Here is a 25810-nt window from a genome sequence, read left to right on the forward strand (position 1 = left end):
TAACTGGTGAGGGGACTCTGGTGTGGCGCTTTGTGGTTTTCATCGCGTGATGTACAGTCTGGTCACTTCATTCACAGGGCAACATTTGGCAAGTGCATAGGAGCATATTTCTTAAGTAAATACAAGACGACTGAATAACACTGTGGGTTTTAAATCGTGTGGCCGATATTTTTGCATGTATATAAACAACAGACATACAGTGAAGCTTCTGTGCTCAAATATTCTTTATGTTGTTTTCATTGGACAGACTTGTGGTGTGAAAAAGTGTTTTTTCATTCCATCTGTAGCCCTAAGCCAGTTTTGACGTGACAGGTCAGAGCGGCTGAGCAGCACAATGCTAAAGTACCATTAAAATGAGCAGATACATTTTTTGGTTATTAGTCCAGACAGGCTGCACTCAAAAGGAAGCCACTGATGTGACTGTCATTGGAGCTGGAGCTCTAAATCCAGTTTACATAACTGATGTTCAGGCACGTTGACGAAATGTCATTCGTTCAGTTAAAACGGTTTTAATTTGCAGTATGTATGACATGTTTAGTTTGTTTTAATGACTATTTTTTCCCCTTTTTCTGTAATTTGGAGAATGCCCAGTTTCCCTGTAGAAAGCCACATGCCTCCTCTCCATACACATGGAGTATTTGTGTCAGCTGCCATTAAGAATCTTCACCCAACAGAATGAAACACAGGTGCAGGATAATAATCTCCTTCTATAGTCCCACCCCCCTCCATACAAATCACGTTGCTATAAAAGGTACAAAGATATGATCCCACACTGGCTTCCCACCAAACTGCTAACATTGCTATTTGTGTTAATTGCTATCAGTGGTGGAAGAGGTATCGAGGTCCTTAAGTAAAAGTACCAATAGAGCCATGTAAAAATACCCCATTACAGGTAAACATCCAATACAATACTTAAGTAAAAGTAAACTATTAGCATCAAAATGTAATAAAAGTATTAATTAAAAGAACTGGTTTTGTCCCTCTGACTGATATATTATTATAACATTAGATGATCAATACTGAAACATTAGTGTGTAGGCAGCTGGTTTGAACTACTTAATATACAGTTTTATAAAGAGGGAGAGATATTGGATCATTTCAACATTTATTGAAATAAAACCGTATAAGAAGTTTAGAGGGAAAAAAATCACTATTTGGTGGAGCTGTAAACTCATAAACATCTGAAATGAGACCCCAACTACACACTGCTTTTTATGAGATGTTACAAGCCAAGTTTGGAAACTGCTGTTTTAATCTTACACAATGTGTTGTATTTTAAAAGCTTGTTATGTTATCCATTGTGTAAAATCTTCCTCTTAAAAGTAACTAGTAACTAAAGCTGTCAAATAAATGTAGTTCCCTCTGAAATGTAGCATAGTGAAAGTATAAAGTCACATAAAATGGACATTGTACTTAAGTACAACTGATTCCTATGTATCACCAGGCTGGAAGAATTTCTACTGGTGAATGTGATTGAACTCAGGTCTCTCTAGTGGCAATCAAGTATTTATATCTTGCATTACCAGTATCTTAACATGTTTTATACTGATCTAAAACTGCCTCTCTCTCAGGCTCCAAGCTTGGAGAAAGTTGTGACACAGTAGGAGTTCAGTCCAACATCCTCCTCAGGAATGAAATGAAGTTTGTGTTTGTCAGAAAGCACAGACTCTGTGCCACCTGTGGGAGTAGTGCGCTAGCTCACTGCTGGAGAGGAATCCATCTTGCTTCAGGGGAAGTTCCCTGTGTACTGCTGCTCTTCTCTGTCTGAATCTGACGACAGTGGTGCAAGAAAGCAGTGGAAGATGGATGACAGTAAAGATGGATATATTTAAACACACATTGACATTAGAATTGGGACGACAACACTTTTATCTCATACCACATTAGATAATGTTGCCACTTTTTAATATTTGCAAGAGGTAACGATGCAGCAAGTTTGCATTTTTTGATGCCATTCTTGCACATTAAAAGGCTCAACACACTAGTGTCTTTGCCACATTCAGAAAACACTGCTGTCTGGTCTGTGCAGGTTTGCCTTACATGCTGAGAATAAATTGCCACAATTTAAACAGCTGCAAACACTCCCTTCTACTGACATGACTGTTAACCACTACAGTGACTACAGTTTTAATCAAATATTACTCTGTTGCTCCATAATCAAATAAGTTATATTCCCACCAGAGGTAAATGCAGTTGGCAGTAATGAAAAAAAAAAAAACTGTTCAACCTGATAATTACAAAGTTATAAAGTCAAGTTAGGAAGTTCTACAGAACACATGCTGCTCAGTATGATGTATTGTGTTGGTCAAAGCTGCATGTCTCTGTGAGCTTTAATTTCACTCGTATCTTCTCTGTCCCTTCCTGTGAGAAAACAAAACAAGTGTCCAGCCCACAGCAGCAGTCTGTGGGAGAGCCATTCTGTCCTGTCTGCCTTGTCCATTTGATTTTTAGTGGCTGTTTGCAGAACACACACACACACACAAACACACACACACACATATACATACACACATATACACACACACATACAAATGAACAAATGTGGGAAAACATTCTACTCTGTCTCTCCTGCTTTTTCTTAAACAAACACACACACACACACACACACACACACACACACACACACACACACACACACAGCCATATACTGTATTATGCAAAGTTTGTTCAAGGAGGGACATGAACATGGAGACAATGAGCAGAGGAATCATTGAATTATTTATGTTGCCAGAGCCACAGCTTGAATCATCTTAATTCTTAAATAGGCTGCTTTTATCCAGAATTAAGTTTCTGGTGAAAGGACTTGCTCTCTTTGTCTGGGAGGATAAAAAGGTGTAAAACATGCTGCGCTTGAATACTGTACATACTGCCAGACATTTCTATCAGCAGTGCATTGAGTTTGAATGCTAAATGGGAGAAAATTGTTGATAGCATTTGTGTTTGAACTCAATTATTGTGTCGAATTGAATTATTAGTAGGCTTTGGCACCCTGTTGCACACTTTTAAATCTCTAACTTTAACCTTCCTTTACATTATAGGACTGGCCCAATTAGGACTTGTAGATCCCTGTACTTTGGCAGCAGCTGTTCGACTACATTACAGGTGATCGTGCTGCAGCTACGCAGGCTGCCACCACAGTTCATTAATGAAAGATGTTATCAGTAAGGCACTAGAGGACTTTGCCATTTTGCCTCTGCTGCTGATAAGGGATCCGGTTTCAATACCCTGCATGCTGAAGTGGTAATTATCCTTCATTGGCAGCATCCTGCTACTGTATGAGAGTGCAAGTTTGTTGACAATGACCCATCGACTCTTTGATTCAGACCGCATGAACGGACAGAACAATCCAAATACCCAAATTCATATGAAGCACTAAGTTGCTAATGAGTTCTCTGTTTTCATTCGTCTCCCTCTGTGCCTCTCGTGGACATTAGCTTCCCTTTTCCTACCTGTGTTTGAGCCCCATTGGGGCCCATCTATCCGTCTGTGAGTCTGTCTGACCCAGTTCCTGCCCTGGCTGTGGGGGAAATGATGACATTGAGAGATTTTCCTGCCATTATGTGGGGTAAGCAACTCCCACAGGTCATTTTGTCGTCACGGCCTGTGTCAGTCCCCTCCTTGTTTTCTTGTTCTGTCCTCTTTTCACTGCAGGCTTCCACTTTGATTTAGTAGGTCAGCCCATTAACAAACATACAAGGTGATCAAGGAACTATTGACATACTCGTGGGGCCTCTCAGGTGCATCTGTGATTTCAACCAGAGTTTCTATAAACACAAATTTTGCAATTTTGATTGTTGTGTAAATCAGTTTTGCTTTTATCCTTTGACTGTCTAAAATGAATTCTTGGTCATTCATGGATGACAATCTGAGTTTTTATAAGACATGTGGATTTATTGTATCAGTGTAGTTCTGTTTTAATAGTGAAGGGTCCTGCCCAGCTTGTAAATAAGGTGAATTAAAGCACAGAGGAAGACAGGTCAGGCGACTTAAGCCCTGGCTGGAAACTCTTTGGCTGATCTTGCCAATTTGCTGCTGTCACTTCAGCCATTTTGCATCCACAAGAGAATTTGCTTTGTTTTTTGATACCTTTGACAAAATTATCTATATTTCTTTAAATATAGGTAATTTTATACACTTTTGCAGAGACTCATCATGTGTTCTGTCCAGCTTCATGTCAGCGGCCACCTGGACATTATGCATCCGCACATGCAAAAGTGAGCATGAATTAATAAACACACATGCAGACACACATGCTCTCTTCACATATATAGATCCAGTGCCATAGAATGGAAGTATTGCACTCTGCTGATACATAATGCAGAAAGGATTTATGGTAATTGCTCTTTGACAGAGCGTGTATGTGATGCTGTCCAGCAGTCCTGCTGCTGTAGCTCTGAGACCGCTTCACTTATTTTCTCCTTTTCCTTGCTTTTTCTTCCTTTGCACGTGTCCTGCAGCCCGGGCATGTAGCACCAGTACATCACTCAGCTTTAGCTAAATCAGTTTTTTCATTCACCGTCTGCCCGGTGTCTTTTGAAAAACGACTCTCGGATGTTTTTCATGTCAGTGTGCTTGGCTCTGGCTTTATCAAATGTAAGTTGCTTCCTGTTTTGCAGAGTCTCAGGGAACATTTCGGCTGGTTTGAATATTTGTATCAGTTATTCATTTGGAGAAATGCATCGTTTTTGCTCTTGCAGCAGATGTGGTGCCAGTGCTGAAGGCTAGTTCAGGGCTGGGTCACTCGCCGAGTGCAGAGTTTCACCTGTTGTGTTGACAAGTGCTGCCTGTCTATGCAAAGTAACTTTGTGAGGGAAGAGCAGAGGCGAGTTTCCATATGGTTCCTGCAAGACTTGACCCCAGACCCAACCTTAAAACCTCTCTCAAACACACACTCATGCACAGACACACACACTCACTTTCTGTGCTGCTTTTTAGCAGGCAGGAGGAATGTCATAGATTAACCCAGAGGAAGTCAGCCTGCAGGCCAGTGTTAATACAGGGCCCCAGCTTGCTCTGGCCTGGACAATGTCCTACAGTTAGCTTGGAAGCAGCCGGCACACAGCACAGGAAACAGCTCTCAGGCCTCTCTATGTTTTTTTTTTTGTTTTTTTTTTTTTTTTTTTACTCTTAAGCTCTGTTGCACTCAGATCCCTATCTTTTTCGTTTACTCTGACTTCTCTCTTCCTTGTCTGTCTTCTGCTGTCACAGTTCATACATAATTCTACTTTTCAGCTTAACTGAAAATGCATCCGTGGCTCCTCAGCTTCATTCCACTAAGTGTATTTAAAGCCTGTGGCTGTTTCTTGGTTATAGGAAGTCAGCTTGGCTCAGAGCATTGCGAGAGCAATGCCCCAGAAATGTCAGTGATACAAAGTATTTCCAACTTAATTGCGTAGTCCTTGTAATATATGGAGTTTTTTAGACCTAGAACCAGCAGTATATGGGACATGTAACACCAAGGGAAGCCTATGACGCATCCCTCTTCCATTTTAGTGACAGGCCCTGGTGCACTGGAAGTGTTTGTAGACATCCTGCTTGTCGAGGAAGTGTCACGATCTCCTTGTGAAAATGACAAATATTGTCAAAATCAATTAGGGCTGAGACATTGACATTAATACAGGTATTTGCATACAGGTATTTGTCCATGTCTGCTAGCTCTTCTCTGGAATACTGCGGAACTGTGGTGTGGGTTTAACTTTGCACAATGTTTGTACTCATTTCAGTACACAGGCAATCGAACAGAGAAAGTTTCTAAGAAAACTGATGCTTCCTCTTTCTAATTCTTATTAGTTACGTGTTACTGAGACTACAAATTATAAACTTTCCATATGGATCTTTGACAACTGATCTGACGCCTGTTTTCTCTGGTCAATTTAGGAAAGACCAGAACCTGCTGTCACCTGTCAACTGCTGGTACCTGCTGCTGAACCAGGTGAGGAGGGAGAGTAAGGACCACGCCACACTGAGTGACATCTACCTCAACAACGTCATCATGAGGTTCATGCAGATCAGCGAGGACTCCACACGGCTACTCAAGAAGGTGAGGGTGGCGAGTATGAGGGCCATGATCACACTAAACCTAAATATGGTTGATTTCTGCTGTGACCACCAGAGACATAAAAGGCAAATTTTAATCTCACAGTAAATCACACAGTAGCTCTTTGAGTCATTTTCAAAAAATAATAGAGGTGCTTTGTGATTGGAGAGAAAAAAACATGGCTTTTAGGTGATTAGAAGAGAATCCAACTGAACATACTGAAAATAAATCATATGATATTTTTAATAGAATCGTTGACAACAACATATTTGCTAAGGAAGTCATCGGAAATGTTGGATATTAACATACAGGGTACAGGAAGGAAGACGCTTTGGGCTACATAAAACATTGCTATATTTAACCCTGTATATCAGCTGAAACACACTTCACTCTTCTCAAATGTGTAGTATGTTTTCACACAAATTCACTTAAATTCTAATTTCCAAACAGACTGCTTTTGTTCATGTCCCTCAAGTCTCTTTCACACTGCTCCAACCTCCCTCATTCTTGTCTAAGTTACTTTGTACTGTACTGATGTTTGACCTCTACTAGAGGAGGTCAGATATGTCTTTTCTTTGATCAACAAAACAGAAGTTTAAACTCACCACTAACGCAATCCAGATTTTTCATAGCGGTCAGATCGGGCAGCAGTTTCTCCAGTCGTCATGTTATATAAATGGTCTTTCACTTTCAATTAACCCATTCATTTGGCAATGAAGTATATTTAGTTGCAGGATGTGCAGGATATATACAGTATATATTCAGCTTTCTGTTTGATGGCAAGGAGCTCTGCTGGGCTCCTGTGGTTTAGTTTTGTGAATTAGGGAACCTTGGTCACCACAGTTTCAGATCAGTATGCCTTCACTCTCCCATCTGAACTGTGGCTTCATGACCGAAACCCGGCCTCTGCTTGCCTTTTCCACCACAAAGACGACTACTCCCTAACAGATTATGAGCTCCTATGCTGCAGGAGTCACATGAACTCACCACAGGCCTAAATTACAAAGTGGCTTTTCTTCAGAGGAGTGCCTTTGTGTCAGTTTAGCTTGTGCGACTTTTTCACTGTCTACTTCTCTACTCTTTCTTGCTCTCTTGCCCTGACTCAAAAAATAAAAGTTTCAAAGAAACATCCCTTGATGATTGTGGTTTCATCTGATTGTATGTTCAGGTGTGGTGTTTAAATACTCACCCAAACCCCAAACACACAAACAGGAAGCTGCAGCAGTCATTTCCTTTTGATAGTGTTTAAAAACATTCGTTCTACTAATGAGGCCAGATGTGAAACAGACAGATTCATCTTTCAGATGTTACTTGCATTGCCTCCTCTGACTACAGCACAGTCCAATGATCATAATGATACTACCTTTAATGCAGATTTAAATTTTTAGTGCAACTCTGAAGACATTTTGCCAAAAACCTCACAATCTGCTGGGTACTGTACTGCCACAGTGATGTGATTATTGCTGTGGAATCTGCAATATCCAACCACACTGTGTAATAGTCCCTTTAAAGTTTGTAATGCAGTTTCCCAGTGGATCCAGGTGACACTGTGCAGACAAATGGCAGCCTGGTGGGAGGTCCTGGTTCATAGGAGACCTGAGACACCGCTCGCCCTCTAATTAAAGCCTCGCCGAGCCTTTGATCTCAGCAGAGCTTCAGTAACGAGGCACAAACAACAGAGAAGTCCCCCATGTTACATGGGCTCCCTCACAGCTTCTAGGAGACAGCTGTACTGTTGTCATCCTTCCAGCACATCAAAGACCTGTGTTTTTATTTCCTTGTATGTTCTGGTCTCACGCTGTGACGTGGAACAGCAGTAGAGGACCCCAGAGTAGCCCCGGTGTCTTCGTCAACATCCTCCGGTTGATCTGTTTGCTGTTTGACATGTGTATTTATCTCTTCAGTGTTGCATTGTGGTCACCCACAAATTCCTTTGAAAACACACCATTTGGCTTTTTCTTTTTTTTATGGTTTGTTTGAATACAAGAGTCAAGTAGTGGACCTCTCTTTCTTCTTTTATGCTTGGATAGATCTTATCATGTTTCATTATTCATACAACCAGCTCTTTGTTTTACTCTGCCATGTTTTATTTATGGAAGTCACGTTCTGTGGCTGCAGCTACCAGGTGGATTTCCCAAAGCTTGAGGTGGTTTTGAACTTTTCCACAGGCAAAGCAAGTGCTGGATAGAGTTTATTACACAATAGGCCTCTTTCACACAAGGCATTTTGACATGTCACAGTAGGAAAAACATAGGTGTAAATAATAAAAAAGAATTAGGAGTAAATTCTGTTTAGCTGCTTCAGTTTCTGGCTCCTGGTGTTGTCCATGTTGGGTCACTCCCATGTCTTTCTGTGACAGTTAAATTGAATAGAGCCACTGTAGATAACACATAATGATACAGTGTATCTTACACTTACATCTTAGTTGAACATTTTGAAAAATACACTAGTGAGATGAGATGATCAGTCTCTTGATTGTGCATTAAGTACTGAGTTGAAGTCAGGATGTGTCTAGCCTAGCCTAGCATAAAGACTGAAAGCAAGGGGAATTTAAAAATGTCTATCAACACCTCTAACACTCCCTTATTTACTTTTTTGTTTAATCTGCACATAAACAGAAATCTAAAAATGTCATTTTGCCACTGTGAGGTTGCAAGGTTTGGTATCATTATGCTTTTTTGTTGAAACTAAAAACCTGTGCTCAGCAACCATATCTAGCAACAAGTATATCCGGAGAGCCGGCATAGAACTTCTGAGAAATAGATAAACTGTTAGCTTGAACATGTAGCTCACCCAAAAACCACTTTTACATGTCCGTTCATGTGCGAGATAAACAAACAAATGAGCAGTTGATGATTGCTGACCAGAGCCAGGCTAGCTGTTCCCCCTGTTTCCATTCTGTATGCTAGCAATGCTAACCATGTCCTGACTCCAGCTATGTACTTGTGCACAGACTTGAGACTCATATTAATCTTCTCATCTCAACTCTCATAAATTAAATTCTATTTCCTCAAACTATTCTTTTGACATTTAAACAGAGGGGTTACACATCCATTTAATTTGTTTAAAGCGTATTTTTATATCTTAACTGTGTGTCTCTATTACAGTGAAAAAGACATTCAGATCTACGTTGATCGCCACACACACACATACAGGCCCCCAAGGGGCTACAACTGCCATTTCTATACCATGATTAATGTCACTGGCAATATGAAACCCACCACTCCCTAAAGCCTGACTTGGTTTCTCCTCTCCAGGATTGTTTCATCTTTCTAAAGTGGTTGGAATGCAGATGGTGTGAGCTTAAAAGGGGAAACCCATTTGTAGGATCCTTTTAATGAATTAGACAGAATTGGAAACCCCCCAACTTAGATTCCTTTAAAATGAAAGGCTGTACGTTGTGCAAATTAAATCACTGACATCGGTTATACAACACAGCAATGAGTAAACAGCCGTTATCGCTGGTAATTTGAGGTATATGTGTGTTACGTTTAGCGACGGTTTAAAAAGCGAGATGTTTTCAGAGTTTTTTAAAGCCATTATTTTAGTTGTAGCTGTTTGGGTGAAAGCACTTTAAACATGTCTTGAATGTAATGGCTATTTACTTTCATCTCTGTCTTTATGTCTCTCACATACACTCTCTCTCGCTGCTCATGTGATCCCTGAGAAGGCTTTTCATTGAGCTCTGGACCACTTCCCAGCCTTCTCAATGGGGGAAGAGCTGACGAGTGTTAGATCTGACAGACAGTCAAAGGTTCTGTCCTCTGGACTGACAGTTGCTAATGGATTTTCCCACAGGAGAAGGCCTGGGTCTTGACCGTCTTTATGATATGCAAGAATTCACAATTAATAGGCATTTTACTTATGATATGGTGCTGTCATTTTTTATGAGACATAATTAGAGGTTTACTATAAACTCAAGGACCAGATCATCCTATAATTTACCAGAAACTCAGGACGTTTGCGTCGCTCCCTTATCTACACTCCATTCTCGAACACGCCTGAGGTTGCCACTTGCCAAGTTTAGTGCTTCAGAAGCTCTGGTTATCCAGGCTTACAGACTCTTTGTGCCATGATTAGGTAAGAGCTACAAATCAGGGAACTGATGGACCAGGTGGTGGTTATAAAGACATTGCTGCTCGGCCATGGCACCCAGCATGACACTCTAATGTCAGACACCAGCCTGGCAGCCAGTAACTGAGAGTCTAATCCTCTTTGCTGTCTATTCACATGCTCCGACATCGTGCAGCTTTACCTGTGAGTGACTGGTGAAGGACTGGAGTGAGAAAGAGTTTATGCACTCAAATTTTCACAACATTGCTTCTGTCCTGGGTCTGTCGCATGTTCACAGTTCAGCTGAGTTCTTTTAGAGAGGTGTGTGTGTGTGTGTGTGTGTGTGTGTGTGACCGCAATAGAGCCTTACCTTTAGCCAACACCTACATGAGGCCTCATGCGTGCAAAGCCATCGAGCATGTGTGACTCATCTAATCTCAAGGCAGAAAATGCCATTGTTGGATGGTTTGTCTGCATGGAATTTTGTGTTGGTATCTTTTCTTGAAAACAGGTCATATACAACAAATGCATGCAACGTAATAAACATTTTGAGTTTGTGATTATTGGTGTTAGCCGGTTTACTTCAGCTCTGTGTATGCACTGGATCCTATAGATAACACCTGCAGGTGAACTGCTCAGGTTGGACAATTGCATTTTCTTTCTTACAAAACATGTGCAGAGTAGATTTTTTTTTTATTATTATTTAAATCCCTGTGTTGTTTTAATCCATGTTTTCTAGCTTGCAGTCTTCTTCTGTCTTGCTTCTGTTGGCGCATGACTACATCGATCGGTGCTTTACCACCGACGTCAGGGCAGTAGCTTGAAACCTGTGGCAAGAATGTGTATCATGTTGCCTGTCTGCACACACATGTGAATAATGTAAACAAAACAGGGTGTGTATGTATGAAAAACATGCTCCATAGTGCTACTAGCAGACAAAAACCACCACGGGGTACCTTTTAATAAAGACAGATTAGAATTGTAAAATTAACTTTAGTTTATTTTTCATTTTCATGGCCCTTTTTAAAAATCTACAGTGCACTCCACTTTTGATCTGAATTAAATCACTACTCTGTCCCACTCCACTAGGTGGTTCGATGCCCTCTCAGAACCCTCTCTCAACCTTTTGCCGTGAGCGGCTCCCAGAATGAGATCTGTCTGAGGATAATTAGGTTACAGAAAGACCTGGAGTACAGGCCAACGCCGTAACATCATCCAGGTAGCAGCGCACAGTATCAACTGCAGTGGAGAGATCAAAAAATTGACATGACTCATAATCTCATAAAAATACAGTATATGAGTCAGTGTGAAGGAAATATGGGAGCTTCACAGTTAAATTAATAGTGAAAGCCTCACTAAATCCATCACGGCATCAGTGTTAAACTGTATCCCGCAACCGTGAGATGCATTAATGTGGGCGTGTGTGTGATAGTATTACTGAGTCAGCCTTGTGGCACGGCTGATTGAGTTAACATATTTGGGAAAAATCTTTCACATTCAGCCATAGAAGCCGGATAATGTGTTAAGCATGTGGACAGTGAAACTCGAGCTGCGTTTGATGATTTGAGTGGAAAAGCCGTCGTGACGCTGATACCACTCTCACACAGAAACCATGTATTTGACACAGGATGATAAATGCACTGTTCTGTTTTGTGCTTGTACCATTCGAACCAGAGTGCACTCATGGCGTCTTGTCACTGTCCACGTTCATATGAAACCTAATGCACAGTAAACAGTGTGCATTTGTTAAAAGTGGTTACTGCAATGTTTATAATGGAGCTTAAACATGGCAGACAGCACTGTAATCTTTATGCATATTTCATTGCATCAAATTGGTGATTTACTGTATAGATCTAATTGTTTTTCCTTCTGTGTTTGTTTTTCAGAGCAAGGAAATTGCGTTTCAACTCCAGGAAGACTTAATGAAGGTCCTAAATGAGCTATACACAGTAAGTAGTAATGATGACTCCCCCTTATTTCTTTTCCTTTTTCTTTTTTTTACTGATGCACTTAGGTACATTAGTCTTAACTGTGGTTGATACTGGTTTACAGCACTAAGCTAACAAACTACTGTTTGTAACAACTTGGCATCTTTAACCCTGTAGCTCAGAGATGTCTGAGTTATATTAACAACTCAACCTAAATTGATTGCTCAAACTGTCAGAAATGTCTTATTTCTTTTACAGCACAAAAGAATGAAACATAATCCTGTTTACCCTCATGAATTGAATATTCAAAGTGTGAAGTATCAGCTTTATTTTTGCTTGAATCATGTGCATTTTCTCTGTTTTTAATGGCTCTTATCAGCTGTGTTTTCTTCCTCTTCAAAACAAACTCTTACAAAGCCACACCAGGGGGTTGGAGCCAAATGGCAACAACTTTGCTGTACATATTTTCTTAAGATTATTTTTTTGGCATTGCCCTTATTTGATTGTTGACACTAGACACAGACAGAACACGTGGGGAGGGAGTGCATAAGATTACATGTACTAAAGGTTTCCCAGTTGGAATCTAACTGCAGACTTTGATCAGGATACATATGCCTTAGACCACTCACTCACAGGGATGCCTGTTGTATATATTTTTTAGAAACACTGAATGTAAATGTAGCCATGGCTGCAGACCTTTGAACCCAGAGGTTTGATTTTCTCAAGGCCTAAGTAACATTTCACCAGACCATCAAACTTCTGCATCCAACAAGCTGCACATCTGCAGTCCAGTTTCTATGAAGGCCATTTCTTGTAGCTTTGATCTTTGTGGAGCAAGGTGCTTAAATGAATCAATAGCTAAATCCACTGCCTTAATTGCCGGAACCAGCCCTGCTTAGCCTTCCAGCTTAGTTCACAGATGTTGTTAGACAGTTACAGGCAGTGTGTTTTTGTCATGTCATTCCTCACTAACATTCAGTATCATTGTGTTAGCCTCCTCATTGATTGTCATGGTGACCTGGGATGTACACAGATGGTGATACAAGCCAAGGCAGTTGTCGTTTGTTCCCATGAGATGGAGTGAAAAGCTATTCAGTTTACTTCTAGAGTCTCCTATTACTCACTGTAGAGGACTACAGTGGTTACACTTCCAGTGGATGGCTGTGCTGCTCCAAACACAACAACGTGTTACTCCAAACTCAATGTGTGTCACACTCACCACAATCCACACTCCAGATTTGACCTGGTTTAGCCCCTGTGGGAGGACACATGCGCGCACACACACGAACACACACACATATATATATTCGCACACACTGTGCAGCTATTGCATCAGGCAGCCACAGTCCTGATGTCGGCCTCTGCCAATGAAATAACAGGTCTGCTCCATCTCTAAATATGTCCCTCTAAAAGAAGCACCAAAGTAAACACACCAGCGGCAGACTCCAGACCAGTAAGTGAGGAGTGCAGGGCCCAAGGTCAGTCACCCATCTCTAAACTGGTTCCAGTTAGGGCAAACCCCACCAAAGGGAAAGGGCTCCAGACAAATCAGGCCTCTCTCTGTTGTTCCACTTGTACATAAATAACTCAGTCTGGGTTAAAGATGTTTAGATTTTCAGATGGGTGAGTCTCTATTTTTGCTGAAATTGAGGTTTTGTGTTGACAAGTGTGTTGCATACACAGGTTGTGGAGCTGTAATTTGCTGGAGTTGGTTCATTCCAGGTTAAACCACTGGTGCTCTATGCTGCTGCTTTTGCATTTGAATGAATTTTCTGTACAGTAAATTAGGTCATCTGCCATGAATAAAGACTCATTTAGATTTACAAAAAGACCAAATTTATAACTTATACAAAAGTTTGATTAAATGCAAATATGATGAGAGATTCACACAACTTTTTCTAACAATTTAATGCCATAAAAGCAAAGATTTTTAAACAAGCATGCAAAGAAAAACTGTGTAGGTCGGTGAGTTCTCTTATCTATGACTCCATGTTAGCGTCATTGACTTGCCTTCATATTTCCCACAGCCAGTGATTCATCTGCCCTGTCCTCAGAGCCCTCAGATGCCTGTTTGTCCTCCATTCTTCTGACAACATAGACTCTGAACCAGTCTCAATAAGATGTTAATAATCTCTCAGCCTCTCTCTGCCCTTGAAGAACTCATTGTTTGTGTTTGTGGTTTACCTGCTACTTAACAATTGAGTCACTGCTTAATGGATCCAGTGAGTGCGCATGAGTAATACTCACACTCCAACCTCTTCTTACAGCGATGACTCAGCCCTTAGGAAGTAGTGCTAATCAACAGGTCACTATCAAGGTCATGCATTTTCCTTGTACTAAATTGCCCCAGTGCAATGACTGGAAGGGCAGAAGGGTTCAACTTACTTTCCATTATAGGCTTCAGAAAAAAAATTATTACTATTTAATTCCTGCCTATGCTGCATGTTAAACAGAAATAAATATCAAATGTTAGCCCTCATTTCCCAGAAGTTTTTCACGTGGCATGGATCCATTATGGCTATATTTACTCTCAAAAAAAAAAGAAGAAGAAGCCGAACTTTAATGCCATCTGAATAAAATGTCTTAACACTGTCTTTATGTTGTTAAGCTCATTTAATTGTATTCACTTAAAAGACAAGAGCCGAATTGTCAATCAAGCCCTAAAAAGGAGCAGTCAGCTTCCCTCTTAATAACCTCAGTTCGGAACCGAGGGCAGACAGATCTACTTCCTGAGTCTATTCAGCAGAATGTTAGATTTAGCTGCAGTGACTTGTGGTTGTTGCGGTCGCATGAGTGCCTCATATAAAAAGGCTGTAGAGAATCTGTCCTTGGTTTGTGGTTTAGAGAGAGACTAACAGCCTGCTATGAGATGAGTGGAATCGATTTGTGATGAATGAGCGGGTCAAAGGATGGGAAGCCGTAGTTGTGGCTTTACAAAGGTCAGTCTCGACTGTGAAGATGGATTATTCTGACCTTTGACCTCACGGGAACTCACCTAAGACTCAACATTTCTTAACTAAGGCTATGCAGTTTAAGGGTGTTGCCCTTTGCCAGTCCTGTAAATGAAATAATGAATAACAGGGCTTTTCAGCTTATTGTCGCTTCTGTGCGTCTCCAGGTGATGAAGACCTACCACATGTACCACTCAGAGAGCATCAGCGCTGAGAGCAAGCTGAAGGAGGCCGAGAAGCAAGAGGAGAAGCAGATCGGCAGGGGTGATCCTGTCTTCAGCATCCGAATGGAGGACAAGTGCCCGAGGCGAAGCTCCGTGAAGAAGATTGAGAAGATGAAAGAAAAGGTAAGAAGGCCAGGGGTTCACAGTCCTCTACTGTTTTAATATACTTTGTGACAGTTGTATTTAGACTTAAATTGATTTAGTAGTTACACCATCCTCTTTACCAATGTTTAGGATTATAAGCACTCTGACCTGAGTAAAGAAAACTCACATGAAGCCTCGTAGCAACCAAACGATCGGCCTCTGTATGCTTTGAACAGGCCTGTTTTCAGTTAAATCTCTGTGACAAACGATTTAAGTCAGGCGAAATGGAATTTTTTATTTTTTTTTTTTACATGACTCTTCCTGGAATGCATTTGGGAAGTGTTAAAGTCAGGATGAATTGGAAGTGTGTGAGTCAGGGCCCATTGGTCAGTGGATGGTGACTAACTAACAGTCTGGTAGAGGAGGAAGTGTCGGATAAAGACAGATGGCTTGGACTGAGGTATCCTAGTTGTGAAGTGAAGGACACAGGCTGTTTTTAGTGAAGGCTTTTCTTTTTCTGTTCTTGTTCTTTTTTTTTTCCTATTTATAACAGAATTGAAGTTATTTCTCCTCTAATGTGTATTGAAGCTGTTTTGCCAGGAACGCAGCGTTGTGACGTGCAGTGTGTGCACAGACATAAAAGCACAATCACTTGTCAAAAAGGCAATTCTCAGCTCATTAAATTCATCCTCTATCGCTCGCTCTGTTGTTGCCTTCTTCTTATTCTTGCCTCTAATTCTCTCATCAGCGTCAAGCCAAGTACTCTGAGAATAAGCTGAAGTCAATCAAAGCGCGGAACGAGTACCTGCTGACACTGGAAGCGACAAACTCCTCCGTGTTCAAATACTACATCCACGACCTGTCGGACTTAATTGATGTAAGTATGAAACCACATGCTTCTGTCAGCCCTGTTCTCAGATGACTTCATCTTCAGAACAGGCTTGTTTGTCTCCAGCGAGAGTGGGAAAAGTTTTTGCTGAAGATGGTCGTACATGAACTGAACATCCCCTCTGCAGTCATCCTTCTATGGACTTATTTTTTTCTTCTTCACCTGAGGTAGACCCATTACTAATCAGAGGTGTTTTCATTGACCTTTAGATTTAAAATCATAAACAGAGGAGAAACTGATGACTTTAGCAGCTGGGCTGGATGTTAGGACACCAGACTGGGGGATGGAAATTACAGTGCAGGACAGAATTAAAAAGTATCCTCTTCTTCTTCCCTTCTCGTATCATTATTGAAATCCCAGATATTATATTCACTTATACTGTGTTTGTCTGACATCGTGTTACTGTTTTGAAATCTCACCACATCTCTCAAACCGTCTGAGTGGGAGTGGCTCTGACCCTGAAACCTACTTTTTTTGTTGTCATTTATAGCTGTGGGTCATCACTCCATTCACTACAACACTCACATCTTTCAACTCTGACTTTTGCCACCTTACCTATAAACATGACTTATTTATAGTATGGCTCACCTGGGTTGGTGTTATTTTGATGGAGAAATACTTAATGCACCATTTTCGGTGGTGTTTCTAAGGAAACGGGACGAGGTTGGGTTTTTAGCAAGCGTTTGGGGGTTTTATATTCCAGACAGGACTGAAGGAGAAGAGAAATGCAAGTTCTTTTCAGCAGCATGCTGTGCGCTGAAATTACCCTCTTCCCGCTTTGCTCACACGCCTTCACATCTCACCAGGGTGTGTGTGTGTGTGTGTGTGAGAGAAAAGAGAGACTGTGTTCTGATGCACCCTGCGTGAGCTGTATGTGCAGCCTCACACCCATTAGGTTATTGATGAAGGAGACTTTTCAGAGTTGAAAACAAAGTGTACAAGCTGGCTGGTAGTAGTACCTTGTTTGCCATGTCGGATTTCTGTGTGTAACTGTGTGTGAGTGTGTGTTTTGTCTGTATTTGTGGGTGCCTGGGGCGTGTGTGTCTTCCCAAGAGAGACCTTGGCCAAGGTTCTACTTATTAAAAATCAGCATTAGATCCTGGAGGTAACATTCAGGTTGTGCAACATAGAGGCAGCACAAGAAATGTCTCTTATTAAAAGGTTAATCTGTAACTTTTCACCATACACCAGCAAATAACAGGTATTTAGTTTTTGGATCGATCATATGAAATCATTGGCCTGTTTTCTGCTGTGCTTATAAACATTACTACAATTCTGTTTTTCTTTCTCATGTGATAGTAACTTTTTAATTTCTGGGTTTTGGTTGATCGGACCAAACAAGCTGTCAACATGGGCTATAGGAAATTGTTATTAGCATTTTTCAAATGACTAATCAAACGGTACCTGGTAGTTGCAGCTCTAGTCTAATGTTAGTTTGTCTATTATAAGACCTGTGGGATAATTTGTGCTCCTGTCAGGGCAGGTTCCTATCCAATGTTTTTAATTTTGATAGTACGGCAAAGCTTTTGTTTAGATGTAGATCACAGTTTCTGCCTTTAGGCGTTGTGAAACTATGACATGAGACGGGTTGAAAACTGTCTTTTACCTGTTGTTAGAGAATCCTGGGTGTTGGATTCTTGGAAAAGATTTCAGGTTTACTTTTTTATAAATTCATTAGATTATAGCCACTCATTTTACCAATTATCTGTCATCTGTAAATTCTATCTGACGTTGATCCTCTTCTTTCCATCTAGTGCTGTGATTTGGGATACCATGCCAGTCTGAATCGAGCCCTACGCACCTACCTGTCAGCTGAGTACAACCTCGAGACATCACGCCACGAGGGTCTTGACATCATTGAAAATGCCGTGGACAGTCTGGATCCGCGAAGTGACCGGCAGAGGTTCATGGAGATGTACCCCACGGCCTTCTGCCCACCGGCAAAATTTGAGTTCCAGTCTCACATGGGAGACGAGGTACGTAGTTTGGTCAACAATAGTAGTTGTGATGATGATAATATCTTGTAACTTATTTTTTAACTGGTTTAGAATGAAATTAGTTGATTTTTAAATTGCAGTGCCACTGAAAATTGCTTTAGATCTAAATCATATCATCGTGTTGCATTACAAATACACAGAACAACATATAAGTGAATTTGGAGTAGATCAGAAAAGTCGCAGACTTAATGAGGTGTGATTCTCAGTGGCTTAAGTGCAGTGTTTAACTGTCAGATTAGGTTTTATGGGGCAATAAAATTGACAAATCGTGTGATATTCCTCCCCCTGCAGCCATATAGCTCAGCATGTGCTAAGAGTTTTACTATTTGGCTGGCAGTACCAGCGCTGATATCATGTCTGTTTGCTAGCTGCTGTTGTGTGGCTGTCTGAGTTCGGTTGGCAGAAGTCACTGTGGTTTGCTCTGCAATTGAAGAAGAATTTAGATGCCTGGTTGTGTCCTGTTTAAACCAGAGGTCATGTGACCTAGTTCCTTCAGAAGGTTGAAGTTTCAGGTTCCTGATCATTGACAGTTTATTTTCTCTTTTTTTTTTTTTTTTTTTTTTTATTCCAGGTGTGTCAGATCTCAGTGCAGCCTCCGGTGAATGGAGAGCTCATCCTGAGGTTCCAGCAGCTGCAGTCTCGCCTTGCTACTCTGAAGATCGAAAACGAAGAGGTAGGATAATGCAAAAACAAATTCAACTCACCGTACAGGTTCTTGTGAACAGGGAGTGTGGGTGGTAGTTGTATCAATGTTGTCAAAACTATTATCTGCTCCTCCATTTATGTTGTCTGCCAGAGATTGCATTATGCTGCTATTTGTTGGATGCAAGATGCTCACAGTTGAGTATTAAAGCTACTGAGGAAAGTTAACTTTAGCCAGAAGTCGTCCAAGGTGAGACAGAAAAGTTGCTGATGATCTCTGCAGTGTCAAAGTTTTTTTTTTTTTTTGCCTATACTCACCACACACATACACACTCTGTATTTTGCTCTTTGTCATGCCCTGCAGGTAGCCATCAAACCCGCTCTGTGAAGCTGTCATTTTGCTCCCACTGGTAGAATTCACTGTCTTGCTTTTATTTGTAGAAAACCTGTCCTGCGCTGCTCTGTTTTGACATTGGAGGTGCATCTCTGCTTCCAGGCTGTATTGTTTTAATGTTTGTGCAGCATGCTTGAGTAACTTTTTTTATATAGAAAAGAAAGGCCAATAGGGAAGAAAGGCCATGCCTGCTGCTGATTCACAGAGTGCAATCACGTCCATCAGGCTGGCTTTTGTCTCACGTCTGACCTGCTTCCTCTCTATAAGCTCTCCCTGCCACCTGTCTTCATACTCTCTGTCTCTGGCTCCCTCCATATCGGTGCTCTTTCTTTCTTTTATTCACCTACATAGTGACCCAGGAGCATGTCACTCAACTTTCCTCTACATCCACTGCAACTTCAGACTCCTTTTGATCACATCATTGAATCTTGTGAAATTGACTGAGAATGCATCCACAGGAACGGACGATGATGGATAGGATAGCAGTTTTTCTTTTTTAGTTCATTCAATGCGCTAATACAGATACAATTGTGGTAACTGATTAATTATTAAAGTTGTTTTACATTCCATAAAATGCTATGTATACAGACCAGTCTGGGTCCTGCTGGTGTCATCACAAATTGACACTGCCTGCAGTATTAAAGGTATTTCTGCAACTGGGCACATACAAATACACCTGTGTGTATATGTGTGTGTGTGTGCGTGTGTTTGAGAGTATGATGACAAGCCCTGGATGCTCCATGTCCTTGTTCGCCTCCGTCTCTGAAGCGGATGTCCTGGTGGGTCAGAATTGGAGGGCACTGCTGCCTTGTGTTAGGATCACCAGATGGCCTCTCTTCCCGGGCACAGCGTGCCAGATACATCCTTGAAAATGAACTTTCAAAGCATTGTAATGATTTACAATCACAACTGTCAAATGTACAACAGAGAAAAAAAGAGTCTGTCTTTATCCAGCCAGGAAAAGCTGCAGGGCAGAGCTTAATAGAAATACAGCTGTTTCCTCAAACCTCTTTGACTCCTGTGAAATGGTGAAAGAAAATATTGCTAAATAATTTACTCTGCATCAGTGGTGAGTGGGTTGCAACGTGGGGAGACTCTTACTAAGTTGTTTGGGTTAACATAGCCCTGTTGGTTGCCTCTGCAGCAGAAATTACAACTGAATCTTTTTCATTAGAAAAGTCTTAACACTGAGGACGTCGTTAATTTCAGCTCCTCAGTCAGTCAGCGTGGTTCATCTCTTTTTCACATTTAATAATCTGGCCATTTAAAGCCAGAGCTCAAACAGAGTGATTTTCCTCGCCTGTTGTCCTTGTCCTCTCACCAGACGAACATGCACACTTAACGGTTGTTCTCAAGACATTTCACACTAAACTCTGGCAATCTAATGCAATCTCCTTCGCAGGGAGTGTTTGTTATTTCCTTGGATAAATCTCGGAGGCACATCAAAGCCTGTGTGTGTGTGTGTGTGTGTGTGTGTGTGTGTGTGTGTGTGTGTGTGTGTGTACGTCTCTGTGTGTACGTCTCTGTGTGTACGTCTCTGTGTGTACGTCTCTGTGTGTGTGCTTATAGCAGGATGATCAGCAGATTACACACTTACTACAGGGTCTGTTGAAAGCTATGGACGGCAGTTGAGATATGTTGAGATAACTATCGGCGATGTTGTACTGCTGCCCGGCGGAATAACATTGATTTATAAGTGTGACGAGTGGAATTATTTTGGATTTTGATAGAACAAATCCTATTTTCAGTCTGCTGAATGACAGCTGTAAGTAAGCCACACTTGGCTGACTGAGCTCCTTGTGTTGATGCACTGTCTACATAGGACCCTAAAACACACCTGAGTCGTGGTTCTTTGTTAAAAATAAACAAATTTAACTCAATCCCAGAGACTTTCTTCAGGTCTGTCGTGCAGCTGCAGGGACTAATGGGCATATCCACCAGGTCTCTCTAAAAGCCCTGTTGTAATTGAGCCCAGCAGTGAACACTGGTAACTATTGGTCTGCTGAATAATGGATAAACTCAACAGCTTTTTCACTGGAAGCGATTCTCTCGCGTGCATGGGTCCTGTCTTCATGATGACAGCTGGGCCTCTCGCCTCCACAGGGGCCACTTGGAATAAGGCTGCCTGGTACCCGGGGAGAGGGAGCCCAAACACATTCAAAGCTTGATACTAATAACTGTATGTCTCAGTGATTTACCCATTTTAGAGATCTGCTGTGGAAGAAGCTACAGAACAAATGTGTAAAGTGATGGTGTAAGAGTTCAGGAACTTTTCTGTCTATTAAAACCAGTAGGTTTTTTTCCATTCTTGTACACTTAATGATAATCCCTGAATGTTGTCACAAGACAGGATGATATTTCTGTAAAGTTTCATGATTTGCAGAATCCCATTTTTTTTTCTACACTGTCATTAGCAATGTTCAAACCTGCACTGTGTTTTTACTGCGTAGGATGAATGACACTGTAACTATGTCCACATTGTGTCCCCACCAAACACGTGTGTCAGCGCTGTAATCCATCACAGCAACACATGAAAGAGGAGAAATCCACCTTGGTTTTCAGGCGGGGTTTGTTCTTTCTTGAAGGCCAAATGAGTCACAGGTCATGCATTTTAAACAAACAAGCTATAATCCACTGTCGTCTCTGTGTGTGTAACAGTTACACCAGACATCCACCATGTTTTTTCATTAGCACTGAGGTCAGACTCACTTAATACTGGAGTCACTACTTTTGAGCCGGGGTCCTCCTCACCATTAAGAATAATTAGGAGGAATTCCAGCTGCGTCTGACTCAGGACCCCATTGACCCGTGAGGCTCCCACCTTTTTAAAAGCACACACAATCGAGCTGCAATGCAACAGCACCTCTCACCCCACCCCCAAGACAGATTCTTTTGAATGCAGGGGAGCGTTTTGGTGGGTTTTTGCTGGGAGATGGTTGTCTGTGTTTTCTGCATCAGCTGGGCCTCTTTCCCTCGGCAGATTTTTCACATCAGTGATTCATGCTCACACTTGACAGTCGCTAAGCTCTTCCTCCTTGTCTGTTTGTCCCCTCTATCTTTTGTCATTGTCTCTATTCCCATTTCTCCTAATGCTGCAAATGCCCTTCGCTGATATGTCCCTATATTGATATTATTTTAGTAAACTGGGGAGTTATTGAATTAATTTGAAGGATTAAACATCAGGCAGAATATTGACCACTGACTGCTCCCTGATTATAACCAGTTTAAGTAATGTCCTCATTCAACATCACCGGTCATATGTGCAATTATAGCAAATAAAAGTAATTTGTGATCCTTAAAATTTAGTCTTTTCAGCTGTCTCTTTCGTTATTATCACCATTAGAGAAGTATTAGGTGTAATTACTTTTTTTGTCTAAAAGTTAAGACTTCATTGTCCTAACATGACAATTTTTTCTCAACATATTATGATGTAATTAATGAAATATTACTTACTTACTTATTGCTTGCTACTATTATTCTTTATCAAATTACAACTTTTTCTTTTTAACATCAGATTTTTTTTTATGTACCCAACATTGGATGTAACACTCCATTGTACCATCACCTCTGTATTCTGATCAATCAATCAGTATTTAATCAGTTTGTATTTGGTTTGGTCTCTTTTACTTTTATGGAGCTGTTACAGACTCGTTTGCCCTCTCATTTGTTTGTCACAGACTCTGTCATCTTGTGTCATCATATAGCAGACTGGGTCATGTCCTGCAGCACTCGCACTGGCTGAACATGTTTCTCACTAAGTGGCGGGCCATGCTCAGCCAAGTCCTGACATTTATAAGATCCAAGAGAAGCACTCCTGTTGACAAGGAAGAGGCGGTTATGGAAATGAACTTAAAAGCCTGCGACTGAATGTGCCATCTCCAGCCGACACCGTTCACCTCTGGTCCCTCTGAGTGCGTGCAGATGGATTGCTTTGGCTCAGAGTCGTGTTCAGGGGCTGGTGGATTTTTGCGTCTTGTCAGAAAACACCAGAATTTTTCAGAGTGTCATGGGATGGAGAGAGAGGTTTTAAGGGAATGTGATGATAGAAGCTGCTAAATATGCTGTGATGGTAACATTGTGAGATGACATTTAGCTTTTAAACAGGCGACTCTTTGCTCTGACAGACTCTTCTTCATCTTCGCCCTTTCCTTTGTCTACCAAGATCAAAAAGACATCAGAGGCCACCCTGACCACCATCCAGGACATGGTGACCATTGAAGACTATGACGTGTCCGAGTGTTTCCACCACAGCCGGTCCACCGAGTCGGTCAAGTCCACGGTGTCTGAGACGTACCTCAGCAAACCTAGCATTGCTAAGAGGAGGGCCAACCAGCAGGAGACAGAGCAGTTCTACTTCATGGTGAGTGGAGATGTGGTTTAAAAGGAGAAAATCCTGAAGGTCCAAAGGTAAAAGACAGCAGAGATGTCTTTTTAATTCTCTACAAAAATAGAAAGAAATCTCTTATAGACTATCGTTTGCCTTCTAAACTTAGATGTTTTAAAAGCAGTGAAAATGCCAGTTTTCTCTGTTTTAATAGTTTCTAAAAAAAAAAAAAAAAAAGAAAAATCTCTAAAGATGAATCTGAGAATATGAATTTAAAGCTTTTATCTGGACTTTAATGTGCTTAATCTGGGCATGTAAATTGGACTCTGAATCTCATGCACCAAGCCCCTTTGAAATCTCTCATCAGCTGACAGAGTGGGGTAACTCTCCCAAAATATTTCCATCTTGTAAGGCTAACCGCTATCCTGTTCCAGTCTGAAGATGGACATGCTCTGATAAAGGCTTTAAAAAGACTCTCAGCGTGTCCTTTGCCCTTGGCTGCTTTATCGTAGATTGCTGTCTTAAGAGCGGGCGCTCCGGCTGGCACTCAGGGCCACCGTGTAATTACTCTCAATTCTCCACAGAAATTCCGGGAGTTTCTGGAGGGCAGTAATCTCATCTCCAAACTGCAGGCCAAACACGACTTGCTGAAGAGGACACTCGGCGAAGGTACAGTCACGATCCCTTTACCTACCCGCCTCTTAGAGCTGCCACTGTTCTCGTCTCGAGTACTTGCACTTGATTCCTACCTCTGAATGTCAAATTCACTTCCACCAGTCCTCCGTCAGCAAAAATGAGGACATTGTAAACCCTAATCAGTGTCCAAACAGCCAACACAAATAAATTAGTTACTTTTTATTTTCTCCATTTCAGCCCCTTTCTGTGGCAAATTTCCCATTATTTGCCTGCTTTTTCCTCTAGTCAAAGCTCCTAGATGGTAATCTGGGTTTTAGCACAGGCAAGCCAGAGCTGAGGGGGATTGTGAACTTGTATTATCCGTCTTAGTGACTGATTTACCCCCCCCAACTTAATAGACTGCCATGTATTAGAGGGGTGGTGGCCATTATGACGGTCTTTTCTTGTTCTACACTGGTGGGATCTCCTTGAGGCATCAGCTAATCTACCGTCAACCCAAAGAGTATCTGTCAGTCATTGTTCTAACCAGCAGTCCTGGTGGTCTCCGTCAAACTGTCCGCGTAATGAGTAATGGAGCCGTGTGCTAATGAGGAAGAGAAAACTCTCCTGCTTCTCCCACATGCTCCTTAATCATATTGTTGTCAATGAGCTGAGGCAGTGTGAGTCACACAGACACACAGGCAGGTCAGTTCCTGTTCATTGGAACAGATGGCTCCGCAAACGAAAATACTCCTGTTCTCCAAAACCATTTGGAAGCTATTCTGTGCTCAGTCTTCCTTTGCTTGTCCAAACTTGTAGCTCTGTGAATTACTATAATGATTAGTGTGTCTGTGTGCCTGCGTCAGTTGTAAACTGTACAACCATGTGCCTGGTAGATGTTTGTTTGTACTGTAACTGTAATGAAGCTTAAGTGTTGCCCCTGTATTGGTGTTGTTGGTACTGCTCAAGAGGCCAGCGGTTGTGGACAGATGGCAACCTCCAAACGCTTCACTAGGCGTATGCACAATGCACCGCAGGGACCTCAGAGACAGGTCCTGGCATGTCAACACATTTAACTTCCCCTCACATCTCCTCTCTTTTCTCTCTGAACCCGCAGGCCACAGAGCTGACTACATGACCACAAGGTAAAGCACACACTCTCACAGACACACACTTCAGGACCTGTGCATATTTAAGATACACATCCAGCCCACGTTTCTTTCATCAGTCACAGGAACTCTTGTTGCAGCTCATCAACGCGAGGACACTTCGCCTCAGGACGTTCTCATGTGAAGTCCTCTGTGACCATAAATGCAGAGGAGTCTGTAGTCGGACTCAGAAAACAAAACCCCTGGAGAGCACTGAGCAGATGTTCTGCTCTCCATGTTTTTAAGCCCAGTTTGGTATCGTGTGGCGTGGGGTAGTGTACTTCACAGTCCCAGCAGCACTGCCTGTCAGGCCATTAAAGATAATCAGAGTCTGTAAAGTGGAGAATGTTTAACCTAACAAACTAATCAGAAGGCGAGAGAGGAGAGGAGAAAGAATTTGCATAAAATTTACATAGTTTAGATTCAGGTTTAAAGTGCAACAAAAGAGGAATGAATGGGGACAGATGGGTCAGTTGAATTTTTGCATCTTTGAAAACACATCCTCATTCATTTTCAAGCGTGGA

At 41.6% G+C, this 25810-nt stretch overlaps 1 protein-coding gene across 4 annotated transcripts in view; it reads left to right on the forward strand.

Moving 5' to 3' along the window:
- The window catches only part of srgap1a (SLIT-ROBO Rho GTPase activating protein 1a), a 79319-nt gene that overhangs the window by 30557 nt on the left and 22952 nt on the right, over positions 1–25810 (forward strand). For all 4 annotated transcript variants that reach the window (XM_056387762.1, XM_056387761.1, XM_056387759.1 and 1 more), the window contains exons 3-11: positions 5878–6040; positions 11977–12039; positions 15137–15316; positions 16026–16154; positions 17921–18142; positions 18735–18836; positions 23362–23559; positions 24108–24192; positions 25256–25283. In XM_056387762.1, coding sequence (XP_056243737.1) covers positions 5878–6040; positions 11977–12039; positions 15137–15316; positions 16026–16154; positions 17921–18142; positions 18735–18836; positions 23362–23559; positions 24108–24192; positions 25256–25283 — 1170 coding nt within the window. The remainder of the gene's footprint in view (positions 1–5877; positions 6041–11976; positions 12040–15136; positions 15317–16025; positions 16155–17920; positions 18143–18734; positions 18837–23361; positions 23560–24107; positions 24193–25255; positions 25284–25810) is intronic.

The sequence above is a fragment of the Seriola aureovittata genome, chromosome 10, assembly GCF_021018895.1.
Source record: "Seriola aureovittata isolate HTS-2021-v1 ecotype China chromosome 10, ASM2101889v1, whole genome shotgun sequence".
In the NCBI taxonomy this organism is placed as follows: Eukaryota; Metazoa; Chordata; class Actinopteri; order Carangiformes; family Carangidae; genus Seriola; species Seriola aureovittata.